Consider the following 27,962-nt stretch of genomic DNA (forward strand, 5'->3'; position numbering starts at 1 on the left):
AAACTTTGTGCACTTATAAAATAAAGATAACAAACAAGGTGTGCTGTCTGCAGCCTTTGTCTGCGCTGATCTTTATTTACAAACACGTCATTAAAATGAACTGTAACTCCATGAATACTCAACGAAGAGACATGAGAGAGATATCTATAGAAAGCTTGACATGTACTTTTAAACTAAACAAGTGCCGCCGAAAACAGATATTTTGTGATAAAGTAATCCATATGAAAACAACACGATGTCCGTTTTTCACGTCTCCCCTCATTATATCTAATGTGACCACGCCCCCGCGCTGAACGCGCTATTCAGATTCAAACTGAAGCACGCGGCTTGAATACGCCCATACAACAGAAGAAAAAGCAGCGAGACTGTTCTTCAAGTTCTTTTATTTTACTGTTTGCTTCGCGATGAGAGGAATAAGACATAAATCACCCCGAAAAGATGTGATCTGGTTGAGGATTTGAGAAATGGATTTCCTCAGAAAAAAAAGAATGAAGTACTTTATTCAACAGAGATCATAAACATGAGTAAGTCTCTTTTTATTTATTTATATAGTTGTACTAGTTTTCACATAATGTGTAAACATTTTACTAGTTAGACTTTTTCCAAAGACTTTTTCCAAACTATAATTCCTGACTAAATGTATAATCAAGTGAAACATTATGAAGTTTCAATAACAATATACAACACTATACCCTTCAAAAGCTTGATGTAAATAATATAAATGTAACAAATAGATAACTGTAACAAATGTAAAAACAATGCTGTTCTTTCAATTTATTCCCCCTAAAAAAACTGAAAAATATTCTCAGCTCTTTTCAACATTAATAATAATAATAACAATAAATGTTTTTTTTTTTTTTTTGTAGAAAATAAGTTTGTTAAAAGGATTTCTGAAGGATTGTGTGACTGGAGTAATGATGCAAAACAATTTGTTTGAAAGTCAGCTTTGATTGTTCCTGATAAACTGTTTAACTGCTCACCCAAGTGGATATTAAATTATGTTGTGGGATAATTAAATATATTCTTAATAAACTACAAACATAAAATTATATAGATTTATTTTGTTCTCACATTCTTTCTTGTAACTCCTCACTCACAGTGACACAAGCTGACTTAAAGTCTCATTATGCAGGCCTTTGTCTTCTCAGGTGTAAATCACAATGATATTCATGGTAGTTGACGCCTACTCGCATATGACTTTTACAAACAAAAAGTGTCTTAGAAAATTTAAATCAATATATTGTTTTCTGTAAGTGAGTAAACAAGATGATTTTCACATAATTTAGAAAGAAGAATTCTAGGCTACAAGCTCCAGTTCTCAAAAATCCCGGGAACCATTGTTCTTTATGTGTTTTATGGACTGATTCAAGTGATTTAACATTTTTAGTTTTTCACTAACCACGCATAACATTTTTTTCTCAAAAATACAATTATGTACATGCATGCATTCCACATGTTATTACAGCCCAGTTTGTGCTGATTACAGTGAGATTAGACTTTACTCATTTAGATATTTATAGGAAACTGAAAAAAGCACAAATGTCAGGGCATGACAAAACTTCTCCAGGCCCCAAAAATACCCTTAGACTCCAGAGGGTTAAGGATGCACCAAAATGAAAATTCTGAAAAGCGGTACATGAGTGGAGTGTTCACATTGACCGTGAACCATGGAACACACATTCGTAGAGTGGAGCACCAGTGCACAGTGATGATGGCTACAAGGAGAGTGAACACTGCCAAGCGATGCAGTGCAGCGCAGCTTGGCATACATTTTTGCCTCATATTTGCGGCCCAAAATCTAAAATGCCATTTTCAGCAGCCAAAATTTTGGTGCATCCCTAATTTAGCTCTCTCTTAACTATTTTTATATCTTTTATAGTCCCCTTCCAATGAAAAGCTCGAGACGGATCCATTTGTTTCACAGAGCCAGTCGGAATCACCACCTCCTCAACCTGAGAACTGCCCTGTCAACTCTGTCAGTCTGTTCATCCGGAGCCCTTCCTCCACTGACACACTCACAGCTCTTGGTATGAAATATGAGACAATAAATAAATATCTTGACATTTGTGAGCTTCCAAAAAGTGCTTTTTCAAAATGTCAGTGATTCTTATTCAAATGAAAGCCTGAGCCTAGCTTGAGTGTTGTTCTGTTCATATATTCCTGTAGCTCATACAGTAGGGCACGGCCCTAGCAAGGCCAAGGGTCATGGGTTTGATTCTCAGGGGATGCTTGAACTGATCAAATGCAGTGTTAAGTCACTAAAAGTTGACATCAGGGTCCAAAATTACTACCTAGCAAGTGCCAAACACATAGAAAAATAAACAATGGTGAACTAATAAAACATTACATGATTTATAAGCAATGTGCATGATTCAAATAGACTAAAGTACAGTAAAATCAAAAGGAGGGCGGATATGGTGATTATCACACTGTTGAAATTAAAAATGGCTCTTTGTGTCAAAAGGAAGGCATGGTCCATTCAATTCTTGTCATAAGCAGAACACTAAATAAATGCAGCTTTGTAATATTTCATCCTCTTTTTATCAACACTATATTTTCTATAAAGAAGGTTTGTCTCTACAAGCTCCAACTGCAGTCTCCACTCCTGGAGCGGCTCTGTGGAATCAGCCCCTCTCCTCCATCTTCCCCAGCACCACCAGTGTCTCTCAGCCCTTCACTCAAGCCCCTGTCTTCTCCACTTCTCCTGTGCCTGCCTGGGGAAACATTCCTGGAAGTATAGGAACTTCAAATGCTACCCAACAGCTTCCATCATGGACCACCACCCCAGTCTCCAATGGAACCAATGGGTCCTGGACCCCTCATTCAACCCTGGGGAACCCCTTCCAGACCAGCGTATTTCCACCCAGCCTTGTGCCCGATGGACAGCAGAGCTCCAGTCCCCCTCCACTGGTTCCACCTCGGGCAGTAGCTACCAAAGACGCTCCAAAGGTGGACAGTAATGCTTTTGTTGACCTGGATCCTCTAGGAGAAAAGGAGAAGAGAGATATAAAGGACATGTTTAAGGATTTCCAGATGGCTAAGCCACCAAACGTGCCAGCAAGGAAAGGTGAGCAGATAGAGGTCTGTTGGTAATTAAAATCTCAGCTGTTTTAACAATTACATGAGAGTGCCATAAAATCCGTCTCTGCATCTGACATCAATTGAGTTGCTCATAACGTACATTTGGGAATGCAACATAAACCACAATCACTTTATTTCACATTTGCATAATTTTCAAAATTTTTCAGAAAAAGATTTCAGCATTTCACCAGATTTGTGACAAGAAGCATTCATAAACCTGTTTTCACTTAAACAGGGGTCTGCCTGCAGAAAACACTAAAATAATAGATTTAGGGTTTAACATTTAAAAGTGAATAATTTAATTTGTAACTGTAAGTAATTTAAGTCAATATGATTGCACAATTGCATTATTACAATAGAAATGTATATTTCCCTCTTTATTTTTAATAATTACATTTACTCAAAATGATTTGTAATCATTCTGAGTTAAAAATAAAAATTATGAACACAATAATTTTATAATTTATAATAATAATAATTATTATATTACAAATTATTTGGTTCTTAATATATAGTCTAAATAGTTTTAATTCTTTTTTTTATTTATTTGTTTAGCTCATCAAGTAAAAATGAGAAATGTTGCCTTGGGGACTAGCTGAATTAAAATAAGTTATGTTTTTTTACGTTTTATTTCAGTTAACTTTTATTTCAAGTGACATGGTTTTCTACTGATTTAGTCTTAATGACCCTTCCATCAAGCAACATCAGAGAACCATGAACATGCAAATGTGTTGTTAAATTATTGAAGTATTAATGTGAAGACTTGGGGGTACTTCAAGTAAATATTTTATATCTAAGGGCCTTTGGCTCACAAAACTTTTGGGAATCCAAACTGTAGGTTATATTTTTGCTAACATCTTGATAACATACAAAATTTTTGTCACTGCAGAGCCACTGAAGATTGGAGGACAGAACCCAATCGACAACTCCTTTGGAAAAAATCTGTTTGACACATCTGTACCTGCAACTGTACGTGTATGTGCATTATTTTAAGAGATTATGAAATATTTTATCAAACAATCACATTATTTTTTAGCTCAAGAATATGTTTTTTCTTCTTTAATATTTATGTTTCTGTTTTCTTTTGGCCTTTACAGAGTGCTCCTCCCATAAAGACAGTGGACTTAGATTCTTTCAGAGAACCATTTGGAAACCCATTTGCATGATAGCCGGCCACCTTGATGACTCCATAGGTTCCAAGTCAAACAAAAATCACTGAACAAGATTGAATTCCACCCCAGATGTTTCAGCTTTATAATGTTGTGGTTGAGCTAATAGATACACGACCACCATTTTTATGTATCTTTCCCACTAAAGTGCATCCTGTTCAAGAGCAGGTCTCTTAGCTCTGATGTCACAGCCAGTGTCTGACAACCAAATGAAGTGTGTGCACCCCTCCTAGTTTTATAAACCACAATCATGGACAGGCTAAAAATAAACCATCATCCAGTGCTGGTCTGCTGTTAAAACATGATTAAAGCAAACAAACATGAATTTGAGTGCATTGTGTCTCTAAATGACAACATGATGAGGGTGGTTTTACTTTCTGTACTAAAAGCACTCAAAAGCAAATTTGTTATTTTCACACCAGTAGACAAGTAATTGCTGTCTTGTCTGATGATTTTTCTTCATTGCAGTATTATTTTGACATTATATGTTTACTTTTCCACATTTATGAACAGCTTTAAGGCATGACTGGTCACTACTGGCATATAAACTGAATAAGATTACAGAGTTTTTTAAATATTAAATGTCCAAACACAAAACGACACGATGGACAGCAGAGAGAAAGTGTGTATAATATCAATAATGATGCTCTGATATGATAACTGTGCAATCACCATCTAATGATCTGCTCTATACTGGTCACATGATACATAGTGTTCTGGCCTGTTCATTATAAAGAGCAACTGACTCTAATCAACCTGTTTTTGAACTGTATCCCTTGCAAGATGTTATTTACTTAGATCTGTATTCAGTGTTCTGTTATTTGTTAGGTGGTCAGCTTGCGACATTCACTTATATATACAGTATATACTGTCATTATGTCAAAATTGTTGATTTGACATTGTATTTAATGAATAATCTTACATTGCTACTACTGGCATGTTGTCAGTGGTACTGCAACTATAAACAGTCAAAAATCATATCTATCCATAGAATTGGAGGATGATGCCTGTATGAATTTTAGGCAATATTATTTAAGCATGTTGTTTTGCGTGTAACGTGATGATTCAGAATGTTTCAGGTAATATTTGAGAAAACATATTGATATGTCTGACTGATCAATGATATGTTACTACACTGCTCTTTATTTTTAGTGGTTGCCACCTGACAAATTAAGTTGAAAAAACATATTGCGAGGCTTAAAAGTGCAACAGACATGCATTAATCTCTAAATTAATGGTTTAGCAAAAATAAAATGTGTACTGTACTGCCTGTACTGGATGCTAAAACCTCGTCAGAATGGACTATATGAATAAATATCTGCTCTGTTATGCACTATGCCATCGCTACATGGAAGCTATAGAAGTACGTTTTTTTTTTTTTAATGTAGTCGCTGCAATAAACTGGAATTTTATTTAGTGGAATAGATTCAGAATTGTCCTATTTATCTTTTACAAAGTTTGTATTCAAGTCTGTATAAGACCAGTTAGGTCTATTTTACAATAAAGTGATGACAGGCTGAATAATTTGAGCCTCGCATGTCAAGTTTTGGTAGTATAATGGTATATAATCTCTGAATGGGATAAGTCAAAGTTTATTTATAAAGCCCTTTTTTAAAAACGCCAAGTGTTTATCAAAGTGCTGTACACACAAAAATAATAAAAATATCAATGATAAAAACAGTCAACATCGTATAGGAAGAAAATAAGACATAATAAGGACAATAAAAGGAAGCAGCTCTCATGTAGCTTCAAATGCCAGACTATAGAACTAAGTCTTTAGGCTATATTTAAAAACAGCAAGTGTTTGAGCCTGTCTAATGCAGAGGGGCAAACTATTCCAGAGCTTCAGGGCCGCCACTGCAAATGCTTGATCACCCCTGCTCTTCAACTTTACCCGTGGGACAACTTAAAGCAAATGGTCAGTAGACCTAAGCGCTCTTAGTGGAGCATAGAGCTTAATCAAGTCGGACAGATACTTAAGATAAACCATTAAGAGATTTAAAAACAAATACCAATATCTTAAACTGAATCCTAAAATGGACAGGTAACCAGTGAAGAGAGGCGAGAATGGGGGTGATGTGTTCTGGCTTTTGTGTACCTGTCAGCAATTGAGCTGCCGCATTCTGGACCATCTGCAGTCTGGAGAGAGAGGCCTTACTAATACCTACATAGAGGCCATTACAGTAATCCAGACGAGTTGAAATAAAGATGTGAATGATTCTTTGAAAGTCTTTAAAAGACAGGAAAATTTTCACCTTAGTGAGTTGTCTCAATTGGCAAAAAAAAAGATTTAACTACCGAGTTAATCTGTCCAATTTAAAATCACAGTCTATGAAAACCGCTAAAATTTTTTACACGGGGCTTCACAAGTGGTTTCAATTCACCAAGGTCCAAATTGGATGACTCACTGGTACCTCCCGGCGTAAACAGTATAACTTCTGTTTTATTTTCATTAAAATGAAGGAAATTTAGTGTCATCCAGGCCTTAAATTTCCTCAAGACACTGCAATAGGGGCTCTAAAGAACAACTATCCTTACGTTTCAAAGGTAGGTAAATTTGCGTATCATCTGCATAACAATGAAAAGTATGTCCTAAGGGAAGCGTATACAGGGAGAACTGAATAGGCCCCAAAATGGAGCCCTGGGGGACCCCACACGTGAAAGAAGCAGTTGAGGAGACAAAGTCTCCTAAGCGAACTGAGGAAGTTATTTCAGATAAACAGGATCTAAACCATTCCAACGCAGTACCCTTAATATCAACACATTGTTCTAAGCGTGAAATCAAGGTCTTATGGTCTACAGTATCAAATGCAGCCGTAAGGTCCAGTAGAATTAAAATCGCAGTCCCGAGTCAGTAAAAAGTCATTAAAAACCTTCAACAGTGCAGTTTCTGTACTATGTAAAGATTTAAAACCAGTCTGAAACACTTCGTGTATACATTGTATATCTAGAAATGAATTCAATTGGGAAATGAGACGAAGGTTTGCAGTCAAAAAGATAGATGTTAAAATGTGTGATTAATATGACTGCTTGTTCGTTTAGCAAACTGAAAATGTAGTCAAGTCAAGCACACTTTTTCTGTACATAATTTGCATTGCATACATACTACACACTGACGTAGTAAGGGTATTATGTTAGAATAATATTCTAACAGCCATTTAAGACAACGCAGGTATACTTGTCACCAGAAAATAAATTACCACTAAATAACCATATCATTGGAGTAATAGCTTAAACGATGTTCTTTCAGTTATCATAAACTGTTCCTTTATAAAATTGAAGAAAAAAAACGTATAAAAATGTAAACTGCATTTTTTAAATTCATAGTATTGCATGTTAACGGCGTGCCTTCTAGAGTTGTGACGTTCGCGAACGAACCGATTCTTTTGAACGGCTCATAAACATGAACGATGGGAGCCGAGTCGCGGCTGGAGGGGAGCCGTTCTTTCTGTCGTTCTTTTTTCCTATGCGTATTTCACACAGATGCACACAAATGAGCTCCTCCGCGAGACAGAACAGTTATAGGGGGAGGGGCGCACCCAGCGCAGGCCAACCCTTTATAGCGTTATGTTATTAGTTATTAGTTGTGCATGTTCATTGCAGCCCACTTTGTTATTGTTCATTGACTTGAAGGGGCTGATGTCCTATTTGCAAAGTTCACAGTAGTAATAGTATGTAGTATGTAGACATTTCCATTTTATTTATTCTAATTTTATCTACTTTAAATATTTTTTGTTTTCTATCAAAATGTTCTTGTGTGATAACAATGTTCTTGTGTGAAAGTGTTTGTAGTAAAAGCTGTTTTGCACAGAAATTCATTGCAGCCGGCTTTGTTTTTGATGTTTATTTGAGTAGGTATTGTATGAATAACATAAGTCAACGTAGCTTTACACACACACACACACACACACACACACACACACACACATTTTGTACTAAAGGTAAATCCAAAATAGTGATGTCACTGTCTAAGCAGAGGGATTTGTGCAACCCTATGGAATATAGTCCACACATGACAAATGAGGTAATAATCAATATTTCAGAATAATTCAAACTCAGATATTGGTGTGTGATATCTGAGTTTTAATTATTTGGCTACAAATCTCACCTCATCATTCCTCCCAGTGATTATTTCCAGGATAAACTGAGATGCCCCCAAGCTGGCTTCTTAAAACTGACTAAATATTTAAAAAGAGCCAAAAGAGCCGTTCTTTTGAATTGTGTGTGTCTTTTGAACGGCTCTTTGAAAGGAACGGATCGCGAAGATCCGGATCCCCTCAAAGAGCCATAAATCCCATCACTAGTGCCTTCAGTCAGTGTTGCTCCACGTGTGTACGATCAGTCGCAGCTGATTTTCTAAAGCTGTCGGGTAATGTAGTTGTTTAGCGAGAGAAACGAGGCGAAGTGAGTAACAGTAAAACTACAAAGACCCACAATGCCATTCGTTGGATGAGTAGAGGTCTGGATTGGCGTGGTTGTCATACCGGCCGGTACAGGGAAAGTTGCTGCAGGGGAGCCATACCATGCGACCGCCCGGCTGAAACGGCATTTTACCACTTTAAATCGCGGCAATCACATTAACAGGGTTACATGGTGATTTGAACTAAAGTAAGGCTTGTTGCTTTTCTGTCGTCAATACACATTTACCGCTTTTTCGTTCGTAATCGTGGCATCTTTTTTTCTGTCAGCAGCCAAACACACCACACTCATGCAAGCGGGCATCAGAGGCGTTTACCGAGTATAAGAGTCCAATATAAGGGCATTTTTAACAGTTCAAAGATACCCCTTTTATATTTTTAATCTTAACTACTGTTGTTGTTCATAATTCACTCAGTGAGCAAAATGCATAAGCCCACGAGTTAGAAATCCTTTAATTACTAAGTACTGTCCATAATGTCCTTTAAAACTTAGCTTAGCAGCCACGCAAGACATGGCCATCACCAGTCCGATGAAATCAGTCAGTCTTGACCACATGACACAATTGTAATTTATATCATATAGGGTTTGTCCTGCTGTGATTGTGATCTCAGTCACGTGACACATCATAGCTCATACATGACTTGATCTTCCCACAGTTACTTGACGAGGATGCGAAGAGCAAGAATTAGTATTAAGCCCAATGTCAGGCCAGGAGGTCGAAGTGTGGCGCCTGCTGCAGAGGACAGGAGCTCCCAAGGGTCCACAGCTGTTGGGGACACCCAGCAAATGCTGTCACCTTCTCCACAGCCTCAACTGGATGTCAAAGAGTCTGCTGTGGCCACAGGAGATGGAAATGAGCCCGGCTCTCAATCAGAGAAAGCATCACTGAACAGGTAAGCAAGCATGTACAGCACCCCCAAAATTTGCAATTGTTTTTCCCCCTTGGAATTGATTTTAGAAATCATCTTTTTATATTAAAGTTTTCTTTTTTTTAATATATAGATATATATATATAGTATATTTTTTCATTTATGTTTAGGGGTGAATTGGCAAAATGGAATTTCCCTGCTACAAGGAAAAGTGTAAACGACAAATTAAACATTTATGATCATACAGTACATACACTACCATTCAAACGTTTGTGGATATTAATACTTTTATTTTGGATCTTGAAATTATAAAAAAAAAAAAAAAAAAATGCATTAAATTGATCAAAAGTGACCATAAAGACACTTACAATCGTACAAATAAAATGTTGCCTTGGCAACCAACTAAAATCAAGTAAATTAAGATTCTAAAATTTATTAAAAACCAAACTGAAATAAAAAAGATGAAATTAAATATTGAATGAAAGCTACATAAAAACAATAAAAACTAAGAACTTAAACTTAAATCTGAAATACAAAAATAAAAACTAATTCAAAATAATAATATTTGTTATAAAAGCTAGTTTATTCTAGCTAGTTACGTCATCCAAGAACATGAATGTAAATATTCAATTTAATTCTGTTTTTAATAATTTACATGACTGCCTAAACTAAATTAGAATTTAGTTATATGGCATCTACAGTGATGTGGTCAAACCTCAGATTCAGAAGCCTCTCAAATCAAGTTTTTATTTTATTTTTTTGACAGCAATGATGGAGCGCCATCTAGCGTCAGCACACCTGCAACTACAGCACTTCAGAGGAGGAGTAGAGTCTCTGCCACACCGAACCTAGCCAGACCCAAAGTCCGTTCTGCTGCTCCTCCATCCACTGGAAAGACTGCTTCTCTTCCGTCAGAGACATCCAAGGCATCATCCTCTTTCCAGGAAGCCAAGTCTTTTCCTAAGTCCCCCATCTCAGTTGGTATCAGCAGAGACCATTCACAAAACTCTACCTTCTCAGATGCCACTTCAGCAGCCAACTACACTCCATCCTCACCGTGTCTTCCGTCAACATCTGGCTGTCTGTTGTCTACATTATCAACAGTATCTCAGCAAGAGCCTTGCCAAACTCCCCCAAAAAAACTCCCAAATGAAGATTCTGGGCCACAAACAGGAGACAGTGCAGTTTCATGCACACTCTCACCATATGTGAAACTATCACATGTCGATGGACCAGACTCTCCCCTCAGGAACACAATTTCTTCAGATAAGCAGCGGGTCTTGAGGGCCCTCAAGCTGAAAGAATTGATGAAGCTGGAGAGGAATAAAGAAAGAATGGTGAAGTCAATGTTACGTCATTTAAAAATGTCTGTATCAGCAAATACGCTCACAATAGTTGTTAGAAAATTAGAAATCTATCAGAAAACAAAGTCAGAATATAAATTTATATATATATATAAACTTTCTTTGTTTTTGGCAACTCAAAGGAGAAGAAGAGTAGACGACCTAAATGTGAGCATGGCTTTGAGGCAGATCATGACAAAATGACCTTAGCTGACTTCATTTATTACCTGCCTGAGTCAAACCCTATGAAGTAAGCTAATTAAATTAGTTCATGCTTGCTAATTTCGTTAACTAATGTTGACAAATTTAACCTTATTGGAAAGTGCTATCATATTATCACACATCCTATGATTTTTGACATCTCCAAAGGTCCTCCCTTTCCACAGAGGAGACTCAAACACCGACCGCTGCTCCACCGACTCCCGCGTAAGTGAAATAAAACCTGTATTTTTATTTACACACTGAATTTGCTGTTTATACTTGGGTTAATAATTTTCATATTTCTGAGTACTTACACTGTTTCTGACAAGTGTAAAATTAACTTGACATTCAGGACTGGAATTTATTCTGCAGTATAGAAAAATGTTTGGTTTGATTGCATGTTGTACAGAGTCATGTCTTTCAAGATAATGGCATTGTTTTTGTGTCTCAGGGTGCAGAAAACTATGGCAGAAGCAGATGAAGATGAGGATGATGATGATGATGAGGAGCTGCTTGTTCCCAAAGTCAGGGTGGCAGAAGATGGCTCACTGATTTTAGATGAAGAAAGGTATGGTGGCCTGAAAGAATCTGTAAAATTCAGTTCCTAAAAATGGAAACTTTCACTTCAGCATGCAGCAGATTTATTGATTTATTTCGTTTAGTTTGTTGAAAGTGAAATTGCTTGCTTTGATTTCCCCTTCTGCTTCTCAGATGTGCTTCCAAACCTTAACCTTATTCATTAACTTTATTAGTCCAGCCAAACTATAGTTTCTTACACCAATTGTATTTAAAATGTTAATAATTATATTGTTTTTGTCTATATATATATATATATATCTATATGTATATGTGTGTGTGTGTGTGTGTATGTATATATATATATATGGTTTTTATTTAGTTATCTAGTTTTAATATAGTACTTCAAATTGAAACATTAACTTACTGACTGAAATTATATTTTATAAATGATTTATATATTTGATTTGATTTCAGTAATGTTCAGTAATGTAATAGTTGTTGTTTTTTAGGTGTTTTGTTCTGGTTAACGATTTGTGAAACGATGCACCTGCAGGGTTACAGATGTAAAGATGTAACAGTTTATTTCATCTTATATAATGCATAATCATGAATTGCTGACTGATTAGCATGTCGTGTTCAGTCTGACAGTGCGGGTTCAGAGGACGTCTGATACAGTTGTTGAGAATGGAAATCCCCTGTTTGAACGAGGCTCTACTACAACATACACAAGTTTCAGGAAAAAATATTATGTGAAAAGTTGGTCTGTCAGAGGTACGTGTGCTAAATGCGACATCTGCTGGTTTATAATTGTGTCGAAACATGAGATTTGATGTTTGCGCTCCTGTCAAGCGGTTCATTTCTTTTCAGTTAGGAGAAGAAACATGTTAAAGCATCTTGAAATTTGAGTGCGTGTGTGTTTCAGAGACGGATATGTTCTATTTGGCCATCAGTATGGTGGGAACAGACTTCTCCATGATGGCTCAGCTGTTGACTCACCGTAGCAGAGCAGAAATTAAGGTACAAGTCTGTATCATAACACACATTCACTGTCACTGACTGACCCGGAGTATAAATGTATTCCTTTAAGTTTGGTTCACATTCAGCTTTATCAGTTTGTGTGCTTTGCTCTTTCTTTTTATGATAGAATAAATTTAAGAAGGAGGAGAGAGCAAATGCATGGCGGGTGGATAAAGCATTCAGTGAGTATTTTTCAAGTTTTATCCATCTGTCTGTCTGTTTATCATGTTGTTAAAAATCTACTGTACAGTCCTTGCTCTGACATTTTGAATGTTTAGGAAATAAGCGACCATATGACAGCGAGTTTTTCAGTTTCCTGCTGAAGAGGGTCTTGGCTAAAGACAAAGAGAAAGGCAGATCCATAAAACTGGTTGTAAAATCCAGTAAAGCAAAGAAAGGCAAAGGTAATGTGCTCAAGAGTGGCGGTCTCAGATCTCAAGAACCCTCTGTTTGTGTCACTGTTGTTTAATTAATTTTTTACTCTCTCACTCACACAGATGGTAAAAAAGTGAAACGGCTCAAGGACAAAGACTACGTTAATGATGATGAAGATGATGCTGAATTGTGCAGTGTGGACAATGTCTGTTTTGAATTAGAAAAGGAGAATGAGGACAGCAGTAATATGAATGTGCCATTAAGCACAAGCAAGAAGCGTAAACGCACAAAAGACACTGAGCCAAAAACATGCAAGGCCAGCAAGAAAAACAAGACACCGAAAAAAGGTTTCTGACTCATTTTTATGTGATTACTCATTATTGTAATTCAGATTGGTCCATTCTGTCTGTTGTTTGTAGTGCATTATGGTCCAGAACCCACACAATGTCTGAATATAATAATTTCCTGTATTAATTAGCAGCTGAATGAAGATTAGATCTGTTTATTATTTCAGCCAAACGCTTAATGGAAGCTGAAGATCGTGACCTTGTGTCTGGGGAGAATGACTTGGCGGAGGAAGACTCTATAAACGCAGACGATGAAGATCAGTCATGTATGCCCGTATCAAAAAAGACACACAAGCAATCAAAAAAGGGTGACCAGGAAGGGAAAGAACTGAATATAGAAGAAAAACCGAAGAAAAAGAAGAACAAAAAGGCACTTGAAGGTTTCTGTTGATACGCTGACATTACCAAGCTCACGTTAAAGACCCTCTGACATCAAAATGAGAGATATACACTACTGTTACAATTTGAAATGTAATTTATTCCTGTGATATCAAAGATGAATTTTCATCAGACAAAGATCTAGTCTATATAATCTAGTCACATGATCCTTCGGATATCATTCAAATATGCTGATTTGGTGCTTAAGTGAAACTTCTTATGTTGAAAGCATTTCCTGATTAAAATATAATATATATATATATATATATATATATATATATTTTTTTTTTTTTTTTGTAAAAACCATGAGTTTTTTCAGGATTCGTTGATGAACTGAAAGTTCAACAGATCAGCATTTATTTGAAATAGAAATCTTTCGTACCATTAGAAATGTCTCTACTATCCCTTGTGAGTCTTTGCTGAATTTGAGTACTTTTAAAATGTAAAATCTTACTCGCTCTAAACCTTTGAACCGCAGTGTGCATGTTTAAAATGTACTTTTTGTAATCTTGACAGTACGGAGTGAAGAACCGACTGATGGAGAAAGTGGTGCGGTGAATGAGGAGCACAATGAAGCATCTGCCGTCCCAACTAAAAAACGGAAACGCTCCAAAAAGTGTGAGAAGGAAGAAAAGGAACCTACAAGAAGAGAACGGAAGACTAAAAAGAGCAAAACATCACAGGAAGGTTGAGGATTTTTTTTTAAATACATTTTTAAGTGCTCACTAAAAATGTATGTTTGCTTTTTTAAAAGTCATCTAATTTGTATGTTTTCCGCAGAGTGTACTGGATCTGAGCTGGGTGCTGATGGTAGTGAAGTCTCGTCAACGGCCCCTGGTGCTGAAGAGGATCAAGGGTATGTAAAATCATCTTCCCGAGGTTACAGATTTTCTTTCAACAGTACTCTAATTGTAAATCTTCAACTGCCTCGTGTGTCAGGGAGAAGAGCTTTCCAGAGAGGGCAGCTGAGGAGGAGATTTCACAGAGCTCTTTCAAACATTCAAAAAGGCCCAATTTGGTAAAAAGGAAAGTCAAAATATGTTCTGAGCCAAAAGCAACAGTAGAGATTGAGGATACAGTAGAAGAATGTCAAGATGAGAGCTGCAGAGAAGCAGAGAATGAGGTATGCTTTCAGATATGTGACCCTGGACCACAAAACCAGTCTTAAGTGTCATTTTTTCCAAATTGAGACTTATACATCACATGAAAGTTGAATGAATATGCTTTCCATTGATGTATGGTTTGTTAGGATAGGATAATATTTGGCCGAGATACAACTATTTGAAAAACTGGAATCTGATGGTGCAAAGAAATCAAAATATTGAAAAAAATCACCTTTAAAATTGTCCAAATAAAGTTCTTAGCAATGCATATTACTAATAAAAAATTGTTTCCATTTATTTGTATTGTTCCATTCCGTTCATTGAAGGAAATGTACAAAATATCTTCACGGAACATGATCTTTACTTAATATCCTAATGATTTTTGGCATAAAAGAAAAATCTATAATTGTGACCCATACAATGTATTTTTAGCTATTTCTACAAATATGCCCCAGTGATTTAAGATTGGTTTTGTGCTTCAGGGTCACACATCTGAGTTTGATTCCACACCTGGTAGTCTCTCTTTGGTTTGTTTACCACAGTATATAAATAAACACCCTAGATATAATAATGTTTTAAAGAGATAGTTCACCCAGAAATGAAAATTATCATAATTTACTGACAATCATGATCAAGCCTATATGAATATCTTTTGACGTTCGTAGAGAAATTTCTCAGAATATCTGTTTTTGTTCCTCAGAAGAAAGTCAACAGGTTTGGGATGACAAGGTTTGGGTGAAATATCTCTTTTTCTTTCTTTCTTTTTTTTTTTTTTGGCATTGATTTGTGTACCGCATGGAAACTTTACGTGCACAGAACAGTATCATACTGCTTTTACATCTACCAAGCAAACCATTGTTTTTCATTTTAACAAATCTTGAATGGCCATTAATAGGGATAATTTTTTTTCACTCTTCTAGTTGAGGATCTGTCTTGCTGAGGATCAGCTCCAGAATCCTGTAGTTGTTCTGGAGAGAACTCCTCCAAGGTCAATTATGATTCATTCTTTCAGCACTTTACGGCACTACACAGGGATCTTTTGAAAAAAGAAAAAAAAAGATATTTTAGCTGTTATAAATTGTATTACATTACATCACAGGCTAAAAGATTCACACAACTCATCTGAAATCCAAGACCAACCACAGTCCTCCCAGAGCCTGCAGCATTCTCCTGGACGCCAGATGAGAGCAGAAAAGGTCAAGCGCAATCTGACTGCTTCAGGTGATGGTAGGGAAGACTCGACAGCAGGCCCTGGTGTTAAAGAGGATCAGGGGTATGCAAAATTATCTTCCCAAGATCAGGGTATGGGATTTTCTTTCAGTAGTCCTCTTATTACAAATCTTCATCAATTTGCCTTCTAATGTGTCAGGGAGAAGCTCATTCCAGAGTGCACAACTAAGGAGGAGATTTCACAAAGCTTGTTCAAATGTTCTCCTGGGCAGCGGACAACAGCGGAAGAGAACAAGCACAATCTGACCGTTTCAGAAGGGGATGAGATAGACCAGTGTCATACTGGGCCAGATCCTTCCCCAGAGGACATGAGCAGCACTGCTGTGGTGAATCAAGTGGGCATGCAAGACTCTGAAGAGGATGATCAGGGTATGGAGGAGGTAAAACAAATAGCTCGAATTGCATCTCCTCAACATTTCCACATTAATAAAAAAAGAGGCTGGGAATTTTTTTTGCTGTGATGTGGATCTGTTTCAGCCTGCATTAACATAACAGAGTGCCAGTAATCATTATAATATAAAGATGTTGAGCATAATACTATGAAACTTTAGGGCATCATTTTTAAAGCTGTGATCTTTAAATGTATGGATCTCTGATTATGTAGTGCATTGTACTTCAATGAAAGTACAGTCTTTTGATGTTTTATGTCAAATTTATGGTTATGTTTAGAGTTTGAATGTAAACAGACCAATAGAAAGACTAAACTGCTCATTTTATTGAATACACCAACTGCCTTTTTTTCTTTTTAGGGTTTAAATTTACATCATTTAGAGTTTTTGACTTCATCTGAAGTTAATGGTAAGTCTGCATTCATATTGATGTTTTTATAACTTTTTCATCATAGTAAGACCAGTTAGACAAATAGGCACTTAGGTTTCAGAAGAGCTGAAGGCCACTTATCAGAGCAACCTGGGCTCTCATAACACCTGAGCAGTGCCACAGACTGATCGACTCTATGCCACGCCGCATTGCTGCAGTAAATCAGGCAAAAGAAGCCCCAACTAAGTATTGAGTGCTGTACATGCTCATACTTTTCATTTTTATACTTTTTAGTTTGCCAAGATTTCCATAAACCTTTGTATTGGTCTTAAGTAATATTCTAATTTTTTTTGAGATACTGAATTTGGGATTTGGGATGATATTCTAATTATATGACCAGCACCTGTATGTGTATATATATGTTTATGTATGTGTGTGTGTGTGTGTGTGTTTATATGTACATATGTGAATGTATATGTGAATGTACTGTATATATAGTTTTTCATGATTCTTTGATTATAAAGTTCAAAGGAACAGCATTTATTTGAAATAGAAACATTTTTAATGCCTTTACCATCACTTTTGAGATATTTAATCCATTCTTGCCAAGTAAAAGTATTAACATTTGAATGGTAATGTGGATGACATTACCAAGAGTATTCTCGGCTCTTTATCTAACCTCAAACACTGATCTTCAGCCAACCGCTGTTGTTCAGGTGCAACACACATCAACAGTTGAAAATGGGTGTAATGCTTCTTTTAATATCCCCTCAAGGTCAGACATTACTGAAAAGAGCAGTTGTGTTGGTGTCTCATGACGAAGTGAAGCACTACCTCAGGAGTCAAGCACAAACCACTGCAGAGGAATCCACAGCCTCTGAGAGTCAACAGGACACAGCCCTTTACGTCAGTACTGGAGGGGTTTATTCTGTGTGTGCCATCTGTTATTATTTGTACGTTACTCGACTAGTAATCAGTTAACAGTGACTATTGATGTGATTTGCAGGTGGGAGAGCATAGGGATGGTCTTGAGGAACAGGGCTCTTCTAGTGGTACTCTAGAAGAGAGGGTCTCTCAAGAAGTGAAGGAAACCGGCACCGCCTCCATATCTGCCCAACAAAGCACTGTCGAAAAAAGGAGCTGGTTTTCCAAGGCCAAACCCAGTCTGAGCCAGGCAGCACAGTCCATCCGTAGACCTCAGAATGTACAGATGACAGATTTTAGTGAAAGTGAGCTTCAGATGTATATAAACCATGAGCCAAGAAGACTGTCCAGTTGCCTGTGAATGAGGACATGTGTTCTTTCTAAATCCAGATACTCCGTCTTTCAAACGTGACTCGGTGCAGCTGCAGTGTAGCAGTCCTGCGGAAGTCCAAGTGAAGAACACCCCCAATGAATGCCTTGAAGAAGAGCACATGGACCGTCCTGAGGAAGAGAGCGCATGTAGTGTCACTCCAGAAGAGAACTGCCCTCAGGATGTTCAGGTGAGAGAATTTGTGACAGCAGCCACTTTGGAGTTTGTTCTGATCACGTGACAGAAAAGCCAAACATACAAAATATTTGACTTGCAGTGAATTTTCTCTTTAATGCCTTTTTGGAGGTCCAGTATGATGAACCAGAAAGCACTGTAGATGAACTTCCTTCCTTAACATCAGTTGGTAAGATTAAAAGCAATATTGCTTTTGTTATTTAGTTTTCTTTCATTTCATCTTTCTTTTGTTTTATATTTTTTTTATATTTTCTTTTCCTTTGTCTCTGTACCACTAATCTAAATAAGGAAGTCCTCCAGGAGCGAGTAAGATTTTACCCATCCTTGAGATGCCCCAGGTTCTTGACACCACACTGTCAGATGAAGGTGCAACAAATACTTTTTTTAGACATCTAAAACCCATAATTAAGTGCTTAACTTGGTTTGCAGCAGATCCCAAAAAGTTTTTAAAACATCTGTGACTTTTACAGATGTGCCTGAAAGAAGAGGAGAATTTGATGGGTCTCCATCGCAGACGTCTGAGAATGAAGATCTAATTACTGATCAGGAGGAAGAAGATTCAGAGCCTGTTGAGTCTGAAGTCACAGACACCATGATTGAGGAATCTCAGACAGAGCTGAAGAGGATTATTCCAGTCAGGTGTGCACTGGCAGATGAATCAGTAGATGGCTGAATTTGTCTTGAATGGTTTTTAACTATTTTAACTATGTTACTTTGCATCTTTGCAGCTGTTCTGCGGATGGTTCCTCAGTTAATACTCAAGATGATCTTGCCCCAGACAGACACAGTCAGTTTAAGCAAACACCCAACCTAGAAGGGACATCCCCAGACAGGATCAGCCCTCAGCAGACCTCAGAGCCTAAAGAAGGTGGGGTTTATGTTCAGATTGACAATATCGCTTTAAGGATCACTGGTGTTACCGCCAATGATTGAGACTGGACATCTTCATTTAGGTCCTGCTGAAAAATCAGAACCTCAGAGTCCTGCTCAAGCCCAGAACAATAATTTAGATCATGACTTGGAGAACATCTCCAGAGAAGATGAGCTTTTGTCATCTGAGGTGGATTTACAGGAACGTCAACTGGATGAGGATCTTCTGTCTCCTGTCCCATTACTTGGCTCAACACAAACTTCAGCCACAAAAGTTCTTGTGGATGGCACTGATAAAAGAAACACACATCCAAATGGTGAGTTTTAGACTTAAGTTGTATTTACTGTTGTATTTAATTAGTTTGATCTAATTTTATTTTCTTAGTAGAAATATTTAGGCCACTCCAAGTTAACATAAAACTGACTAGGAACCATCCTGTATGTGTATACACAAATTATTGAGTCTGTTTATTTGATTGGTTTCTTGTAGACTCAGTTCTCAGTGATGCTTCATCAGCACCATTTGAAGCACACAGTCTGGTTTCATCTTTTTCTGATCCTCTCGAGGAACATGCAAACAACCTGTGTGATATGGACACGTACGTACATAGTATGCTGCTTTAATTAATAATAATATGAGGAATTTCTATAATCTTATTAAATGACTGATAGTATGCTGTTTAAATGTTGCTTTAGGATGCAGTTTAGCAAGTGTGCAGCTGAAGACATCCAAATACCAGGCGAGCAGGTTTCTGAAAAGCAAGACTGCAGAAAAGAGCCATCAGAAGCTTCTGAGGTCAGGAGTCCTGACAAACATTACACCTTGTGCGTTCTCTGTTTGCTGAAGGAAATAAACACCTTTGAACTAATGTTTTCTGGCAGGAATGCAGTGCTCCTTCAAATCAAAATGCAAAATCTGAAATTTCAGATTCAGCTGGAGTGGATACTGGTGCAGTTGGTAATGGTGACATGAATGCATGATTGCATTTATTTATTCAACAAAAAACTGTAATATTATGAAATATAAGAATTCTAATATCCTGATTTGGTGCTCTAGAAACATTTCTTATGAATTTTAAAAACGGTTGTGTTGCTTAATATTTTTGTGGAAACATACTTTTTTTTTTATTTAAAAAGGATAAAAGAAGACAGAATTTAACATTATAAATATATTTACAGGCTATTTAATGCATCCTTGCTGAATAAAATTATTTATTTAATTTTTTTTTTTTCTTGTCAAAGATAAACAGTCTGAGGAGGAGCCCACCTTTATTTTAACTCTATATGAGATTCCAGCCTCTCAGCTGTTTCATGAGGCTGCCTTTGGGCCGCAGGGTACTTCCCCTTATGAACTGCAGCCAGCACGAGTCCAGACACCCTTACAGTTGTCGAGCAGTTCACATTTTCATTCTGACACATTAGAGGCTTCCAGGTACATTTCACTTCAAGTCCAGATTTAATTAACTAACTTTTTACGCAGTAAATAAAAACACTTTGATTTATCCCTTCCTTTCATCCATGATGACCTTGTTTTGTAGTGCATCTCTGCATATGGCATCAGAAGATCCATGTAAAAGAAGTTCGCACAAGTTAGTGGATGACTCCAAGGATCCTCTTTTCAAGGATGCAGTAGATGGTGCCAGGACACAGTTGATATCCTCACAGGTAAGCAGTCATGATGATGTGAACTCTTTAATTCGTCCAACCGTGATGTTCTCCTGTAATTCTCTCATGGTATGATGTAGTACTCCCTTTTGTTACCATAATTTGTGGAGCATATATATATTTGTACCTTTTTTTATTAAAATGTTTTCTCTTTTGGTTAAAGCCAACAGATGTGCCAAAGTTGGATGAGATCCTGACAGAATCCCCCAAAACTAAAGCGCCCACTCAAAGGAGATGTAGGAAATTCACTTGCATTTTTTTTTTTTTTGTCACATCAATTAATATATTAAACCTGGTACATTCAAAGAGACCAGATGGTAATGTCCTGTCTGATCTCTCCATGAAGGCAAGATAAAGGTCAAGCCAAACCTAAAGCCAGGTGTGAAGGTTGGGCCTTCAAAAAATGGCCAGTTTGACTGTGCACCCAGTCAGTATCTACCACCAGCTCAAGCCACGGCACAAACTGAGATTGAGTCCAACCAGAAAACATCTGCACAGGATGTCCACTCAAGCCCTGAAGACAGTGAGAGAAGAGCACATCTTGGACCTGACGCTGTGATATCAACAGCCATTGTACCAGTCTCTGAAGATATAAGAGATGAGAGTGAAGAGAAGTGGGAAAGTCCTCTCAGGACAGATGAGGACTCTGTTGTTGACCCTCCAGTGAGTCAGAGCCAGTTCTCTTTCGAAACAGACCATTCACACTGTTTTTGCTTTATTATAATTTAAGATACATTAGGCATTTACTAAATGTTTCTTCACAGATGCACAGTGCACTCATAAAGGAGTCTGAGGGGAACACTGAAGCTGGTTATAAGGCTGTTTCACACATGATGTTGCCTGATGTGGAAAGCCCTAATGATTGTGAGCTCAGAAAACCTGAGGACTTTTCTATATGTCTTCCAGAGAGTGAGAAAGCTCTTCCTGCAGTTAGTGACCAAGTAAGTGTCTTTGTTTATATTTAAACAAAAAAGAGTTCTTCTATCATGTATCTTATGAAATTGCATGATTTCAAATTGAAGTCTCCTTAAAGTAATTTTTTTTATGTAAAAGTTTCAAGTTTACTCGGAGCACATTAAATGAGTTGATAAGTACTTGTGTCCACAGAAGGAAACAATGGCTGATATTGCTAAAAAGCCTGAAACTTGCAAAGAGGTGTCATGTGTGACATCATCTGCATCTCAAGAGAAGACTGTGCCATTTAGAAGAGGTAATGATATTAATGTCCCTTTAACTGACTTATTTTATCATTTTAAAGGGATGGTTCACTCAACAGTGACAATTGTCATAATTTACTCATGTTACTCATGTTATTCCAAAACCATGAGACTTTTGTTCATCTTTGAAACACAAATGAATATATCATTTTTATCCATCCATCGAAAGGTCAGTCAACTGAAACTTTGATGGTTTTAGATATTGTAAAAATTAATCCATATAAATGAATTTGGTTTAATCCAAGTCTTAAAGGGTTAGTTCGCCCAATTTGCAAAATTATGTCATTAATAACTCACCCTCATGTTGTTCCAAACCCGTGAGACCTCCGTTCATCTTCGGAACACAGTTTAAGATATTTTAGATTTAGTCCAAGAGCTCTCTGTCCCTCCATTGAAGCTGTGTGTACGGTATACTGTCCATGTCCAGAAAGGTAAGAAAAACATCATCAAAGTAGTCCATGTGACATCAGAGGGTCAGTTCGAATTTTTTGAAGCATCGAAAATACATTTTGGTCCAAAAATAGCAAAAACTACGACTTTATCCAGCATTGTCTTCTCTTCCATGTCTGTTGTGAGAGAGAGTTCAAAACAAAGCAGTTTGTCATATCCGGTTCGCGAACGAATCATTCGATGTAACCGGATCTTTTTGAAACAGTTCAACAAATCGAACTGAATAGTTTTAAACGGTTTGCGTCTCCAATACGCATTAATCCACAAATGACTTAAGCTTTAAACTTTTTTAATGTGGCTGACACTCCCTCGGAGTTAAAACAAACCAATATCCCGGAGTAATTCATTTACTCAAACAGTACACTGACTGAAGAGAGAGATGAACACCGAGCCGAACACAACAGACACGAAAGAGAAGACAATGCTGAATAAAGTCGTAGTTTTTGCTATTTTTGGACCAAAATGTATTTTCTATGCTTCAAAAAATTCTAACTGACCCTCTGATGTCACATGGACTACTTTGATGATGTTTTTCTTACCTTTCTGGACATGGACAGTAGACCGTACACACACTTTCAATGGAGGGACTGAGAGTTCTCGGACTAAATCGTAAATATCTTAAACTGTGTTCCGAAGATAAACGGAGGTCTTACGGGTTTGGAACCACATGAGGGTGAGCTATTAATGACATAATTTTCATTTTTGGGTGAACTAACCCTTTAAGAAGAGATGCTATATCTACTGTATATCAATTTGCACTGGCAACCAATAGCTGCCCGCATAAAATTCAAGGCATTGATGTTTGCCTACAAAACCACCACTGGCTCTGCACCCATATACCTAAATTAATTACTTCAGACTTATGTGCCCTCTAGAAGCTTGCGTTCTTCACGTGAACATCGCTTGATTATGCATCCCAAAAAGGCAGAAAATCCCTTTCTGAAATGTTCCCTCCTGGTGGAATGACCTTCCCAACTCAATCCGGGCAGCTGAGTCCTTAGCCATCTTCAAGAATCGGCTTAAAACCCATCTCTTCCATCTTTGTTTGACCCTCTAACTTTAGCACTCACTATTCTAATTCTATTCTTTAAAAAAAAATTATTTTACAATTATAAAAAAAGATTTCTAACACTAGCTTGTTCTATTCTTTTTCAGTTCTGTTTTCTTTTTATTTATTATATTATTTAAAAGCCCTTGCTACATGTACTGTGTTTAAGTTAACTGAGACTTGTTATAGCACTTTTATATATCATTGCTCTTTTGTTGTTTTTGGTTGCTTCCATTGTCCTCATTTGAAAGTCACTATGGATAAAAGCATCTGCTAAATGACTTAATGTATATGATGAACAGACTTAATTTTGGCTTTTATTGATCAACACATACATAAAGCACATCAGACATGGTAAATGAAAGCTCACACTTGCCTGCTTGACTCATGAGAACAAACCTGATAGGTTTCATGTCATTTAACTTCTATAATCTCTTTTTCCTTCTTCTCAAGGTAAATTGCAAGTGAAGCCTAAAATCCCCCAAACAACATCTACTAAAGATGATTTCCCAAGACAGGAGCAATCTCACTTTGCGGATAATGATCCAGCCACAGCTCCAATCATTTCACCAGCTCCTCTGATTAAAGAAGAATCCATTAAAGTGGAACAGAGGTCTGATCAAGAAGATTTCTCTGATATTCCAAAAGAGGAGTTTGACAGAGAGCCTACTGCGATTTCTTCGTCCTCACAACTTCAACAGATTATACCAAACAATACTGAAAAAACAACAGCATGGTAACCGAATCTATCTTAATAAATGTCCTAAGATCTATGTACAGTTATTATAGACTCATTATTTTTTTTACTTTCTGTAATAGCACTGAATTGCAACCAGAGGAACTGAAAATAGAGGATGGGCTTGAGGATGCTGCACACGTGGTGTTGTGTGATATATTGGTGCCGGATTCTGCTGAAATGGAAGATGGTGATTATACAGCGAGTGGAAGTTCTGTCCAAAGCAGTCTTCATACGGGTGAAGAGAGCCAGCAGGCCGTCGCTGCAGCAGCAGACCAGGAAGGTGTTTCACACATGCTGCTGACTGATATATTAATCCCTGTCTGTGAGGAAATGGAAGATGATCTGAGCAAGAAAAGGACAACGACTGGAAAGAGAAGCTCTCTTGAGGCAGAAAGATCTCAGGTTGGTTATCTGAAAGGCATACTGGGTAAGGAGTACTGTCAGATATTTTTATTTCCACATATTTTACATTTTCAAAATTAACTTGAAGTTAAACTTTAAAGACGTGAACAATCTCAAAATCATTTTTGTCCATAATTTTAATATCCATAATAAATTTGGCTCTTATTTGAAATCTATACCACAGGTGAGAGAGGATCCAGATGCCACACACCTGTCATGTGCAGTGTCACAATCATCAAACGACGGACCATCAGTATCACCCAAGAGAAAAACACCCACTCCGGCAAAAGGTGGTGACAAACTTTTAAAACCGTAATTTCTCAACTTAGTTTCTGTAAAAATTGGATGAATTTTCTTTGAGTAATGATTCTGATGCTTTTTATGCCCCTTGCTTTAAAGGCAAGTTATTGGTAGAGATGACGTTTGCCAAAAGGAAGACTGGAGATTCCCCTAAGATTGTCAAACAATCACAAACCGTTCCTTCATCAACCTTAATGTCAGAGTCAACACAAAGTCGTGATAAAATATGGTATGAGTGATCTGTACATTTGAAGTTTTAATCAAAATATTAGTGAAGTTACTGATGGTTTGATCTTTCTGTCATAGTGCTGGCTTGCTGCCCATTGGCTCAGAGGACTGTGAGGAGGCATGTGGGGGTGTTTCTCACATGGTGCTCTCTGATATTTTGGTGCCTGTATTGGATGAGACTGTGGAATGTAGCCTTCACAAAGAAGCCTTCTCTGCTGGTCTTAAAGAAGATACAGTCCGTGTATGTTTTTGTATTTTGACAGATCATTGGCTGCTTAAGTACATTTTATCCAAATAAAAAAATCAACTAAAATATAAATTGACTAACCACCACAGGTCAAGAAGTCAACAGAAATTGAAAGACCAACAAATACTGAAACAGAAGAGACAACTGCGAGTCGGTCTATGGCAATGGAATGGAAAACAGCTGGCTGTAGGAAAGGTAAAAATTAATAATAAAGCAAAATGTATATAAAACAAAGTTTGTTAAAAATTAAATCATTTAAAAATTACTTTTGCTTTTTCATTGGTAGCAACAGATCCAGAAACAAATAAACATAACCACGGTTTTGAACATGTTTATTTTGTTTTTTTGTTTTCAGTCAAAATTAAGTGTCTATTTACATAAATGTATTATTTGAACAAATGATTTTTGATTTGCTTCTAAATTCATGCTTTCGATATTGGATCTGTTTTTCAAGGCACACTGCATAAAATGCCAAAATTATCAAAAAGAAAAGATGACTCTTTAGAAACTGACCTCCGTCAGCCCAGCTCTACACAGACCCTTTTAGCTACACCTCAGCAGTCCCTGGACCCTCAAGCAGCAGAGTGGTCCCTCAAAAGCAATATGCTGCCCATGGACTCAGATGAGATGGAGAACTGGTGTGAAGGAGTTTCCCACATGTTGCTGTCCGATCCATTTGTGCCTGTTTCTGAAGAGACTGGAGAGAACTCAAGCATTTCTCATGAGGATGAGCAAATCGCTCTTAGTCCGACAAAGAGCGAGGAGATGCCCTCTGAAAATTCAAATGAAGTATGCTATAATCACATTTTACTGAAAAAAAAAATCATTTTATTCAAACATTTTATATAATCAATTATTTAAATAATACTACAATTATTTATAAAGAAAAAATACTCCAGACATAATGTTGACGGAGTAAAATAAACAAAATATCTATTTAATTTATTTTTAGAGTTGTTTTGGAGTGAAATGTGACCTGGTCAGGTTTTTCAAGATTCACCTGTATAAAACGTTAAACAAGGTGGTGCACATGACAATGCAAAATCTGTTTTATAGGTACACCAATTAGACACTACTTCTGACATGCCAAAGACTTTGAAGTCAGATGAGAGTCTGCCAGCATCACAAGCAAAAAACTCACCAACAAGAAGTCAGTCATTCTTCATAGATTTTATTTCTCTTGTCCCCGTTATATTTTGTGCTGTTGATTTTATTTTTTTATTTTGTTTTGATTTTTCTTAAAAAGGTACATTTCAGATGACTCTAAGATCACCTGAAAGATGCCTTAAAGATCAGCATTGTGTGCTAAAGTCAACCCAAGCTGCCCCGACTACACCTCAGCGAACTCAGACATCAAAAGTGAAAGAGTCCATGGGAACTCCAACAAGACAACAAACCGAGATCTCGAATGTGTGTCGGATACAGCTAGAGAGGTTATCTGTAGAGGAAATCTGCAGTGCCCAAAGTGTCCTGCAACCAAAGCATCACAGCACACCTGTCACTGTGAAAACCACTTCTAGAGGGTAAGGATGCTTTCCATTTCATGCCAATGATACAGTATGTAATTCTTTGTTGAATAAACAATATTTAGTGCTGTTCACAGTAAAAACAACTACTAAATATATTTGTACTCTTAGGAATGAGATGAATAAGGCTTCGCATGGAAGTAGAAGCTCTGGATTAGAATCACAATCTGATGAACAGCCGCCTGTGCTGCCAGGATGCTCGCCAAGGGTTGTCCTCCATCGTATACCATTAACAGCTACTGATGAGAACACATCCACACCTACCTCGTCCCCAGCCAGAGTGTCCACCACACCCTCCCAAACATCAGCAGATCATCAGGTGCAAGCTGCAATCTATAAGCAAATCATTATATTCTGTTCATTATTACACCTTATTTTAGTGTTAGATGAGTAAATGAAAGGTTTATATTGATGACATCTTTTTAAAAAGTTATATTTATTAATGATTTTATCCTCTGTGGTGCAGTCTCCTCAGAATAGCCCTCCTGTCTCCGATTTGGATGCTGATAAGAATCCAGTTCAAGTGTCCCACTTCTTACTGGATGACATCTTCACTGAAGTTGTGGATTCGGATTGATTCTTATTTGGGATGTTCTGCTCAATTTCTCTGCTACTATTCCAGTTCATTGCACTAGAGTAAATGATGTGTAACCCTGTTACACTTCTAATTATAGACCTGTTAGAGAATTGTTAGTAATAACATTTCTCTAGTTAAATTTTGTTCATGAAGGAAAAACTTAAACGTTTATTTTTTTTGACATGCAGTGATACAGTGATGGCTCTGTTATTTATTTCTATTTAATGTTGACACATTAAACATCACAAAACATTTTATCACTGGCATTTACTTACTGCTTTTCAGTTTAAATTTTCAGTTTAAATATTGTATTGTTCAGTGCAAATATATGTTTTTATGAGGACTGTATGTTACTTTTTGTTTTTCTTTCTGAGGGCAAACCCCTTTTGTAGGT

The 27,962-nt window shown here is 37.1% G+C and overlaps 2 protein-coding genes across 3 annotated transcripts in view; both read left to right on the plus strand.

Moving 5' to 3' along the window:
• si:ch211-204c21.1 (disabled homolog 2) overlaps positions 1–5,586 on the plus strand; it is a 28,145-nt gene extending 22,559 nt beyond the window's left edge. Inside the window, exons 11-14 of one of the 2 annotated variants that reach the window (XM_059547816.1) lie at positions 1,880–2,027; positions 2,570–3,067; positions 3,971–4,050; positions 4,179–5,586. In XM_059547816.1, the coding sequence (XP_059403799.1) occupies positions 1,880–2,027; positions 2,570–3,067; positions 3,971–4,050; positions 4,179–4,247 (795 nt within the window). In that variant the 3' untranslated portion in view covers positions 4,248–5,586. Of the gene's footprint in view, positions 1–1,879; positions 2,028–2,566; positions 3,068–3,970; positions 4,051–4,178 lie in introns of both variants that reach the window. The other variant, XM_059547815.1, reaches the window with a different exon arrangement.
• Positions 5,587–8,692: 3,106 nt separating this feature from the next.
• On the plus strand, positions 8,693–27,825 carry LOC132134912 (transcription factor TFIIIB component B'' homolog). Its single transcript, XM_059547170.1, has 46 exons — positions 8,693–8,858; positions 9,326–9,562; positions 10,305–10,875; positions 11,025–11,131; positions 11,251–11,307; positions 11,534–11,650; positions 12,242–12,372; positions 12,524–12,618; positions 12,746–12,800; positions 12,897–13,022; positions 13,116–13,340; positions 13,508–13,720; positions 14,235–14,405; positions 14,499–14,574; positions 14,658–14,841; positions 15,742–15,809; positions 15,921–16,094; positions 16,191–16,431; positions 16,801–16,849; positions 17,586–17,716; positions 17,817–18,039; positions 18,125–18,294; positions 18,411–18,468; positions 18,770–18,938; positions 19,028–19,167; positions 19,253–19,486; positions 19,660–19,768; positions 19,866–19,965; positions 20,052–20,127; positions 20,412–20,601; positions 20,708–20,834; positions 20,998–21,070; positions 21,181–21,497; positions 21,599–21,775; positions 21,942–22,044; positions 24,003–24,285; positions 24,369–24,690; positions 24,875–24,980; positions 25,090–25,219; positions 25,297–25,459; positions 25,555–25,660; positions 25,920–26,254; positions 26,522–26,615; positions 26,712–26,988; positions 27,103–27,310; positions 27,458–27,825. The coding sequence occupies exons 2-46, from the start codon at positions 9,339–9,341 to the stop codon at positions 27,566–27,568; spliced, it is 7,416 nt and encodes a 2,471-aa protein (XP_059403153.1). The 5' UTR covers positions 8,693–8,858; positions 9,326–9,338; the 3' UTR covers positions 27,569–27,825.
• The last annotated feature ends 137 nt before the right edge of the window (positions 27,826–27,962 follow it).

This window comes from Carassius carassius, chromosome 4, assembly GCF_963082965.1.
Source record: "Carassius carassius chromosome 4, fCarCar2.1, whole genome shotgun sequence".
Classification (NCBI taxonomy): Eukaryota; Metazoa; Chordata; class Actinopteri; order Cypriniformes; family Cyprinidae; genus Carassius; species Carassius carassius.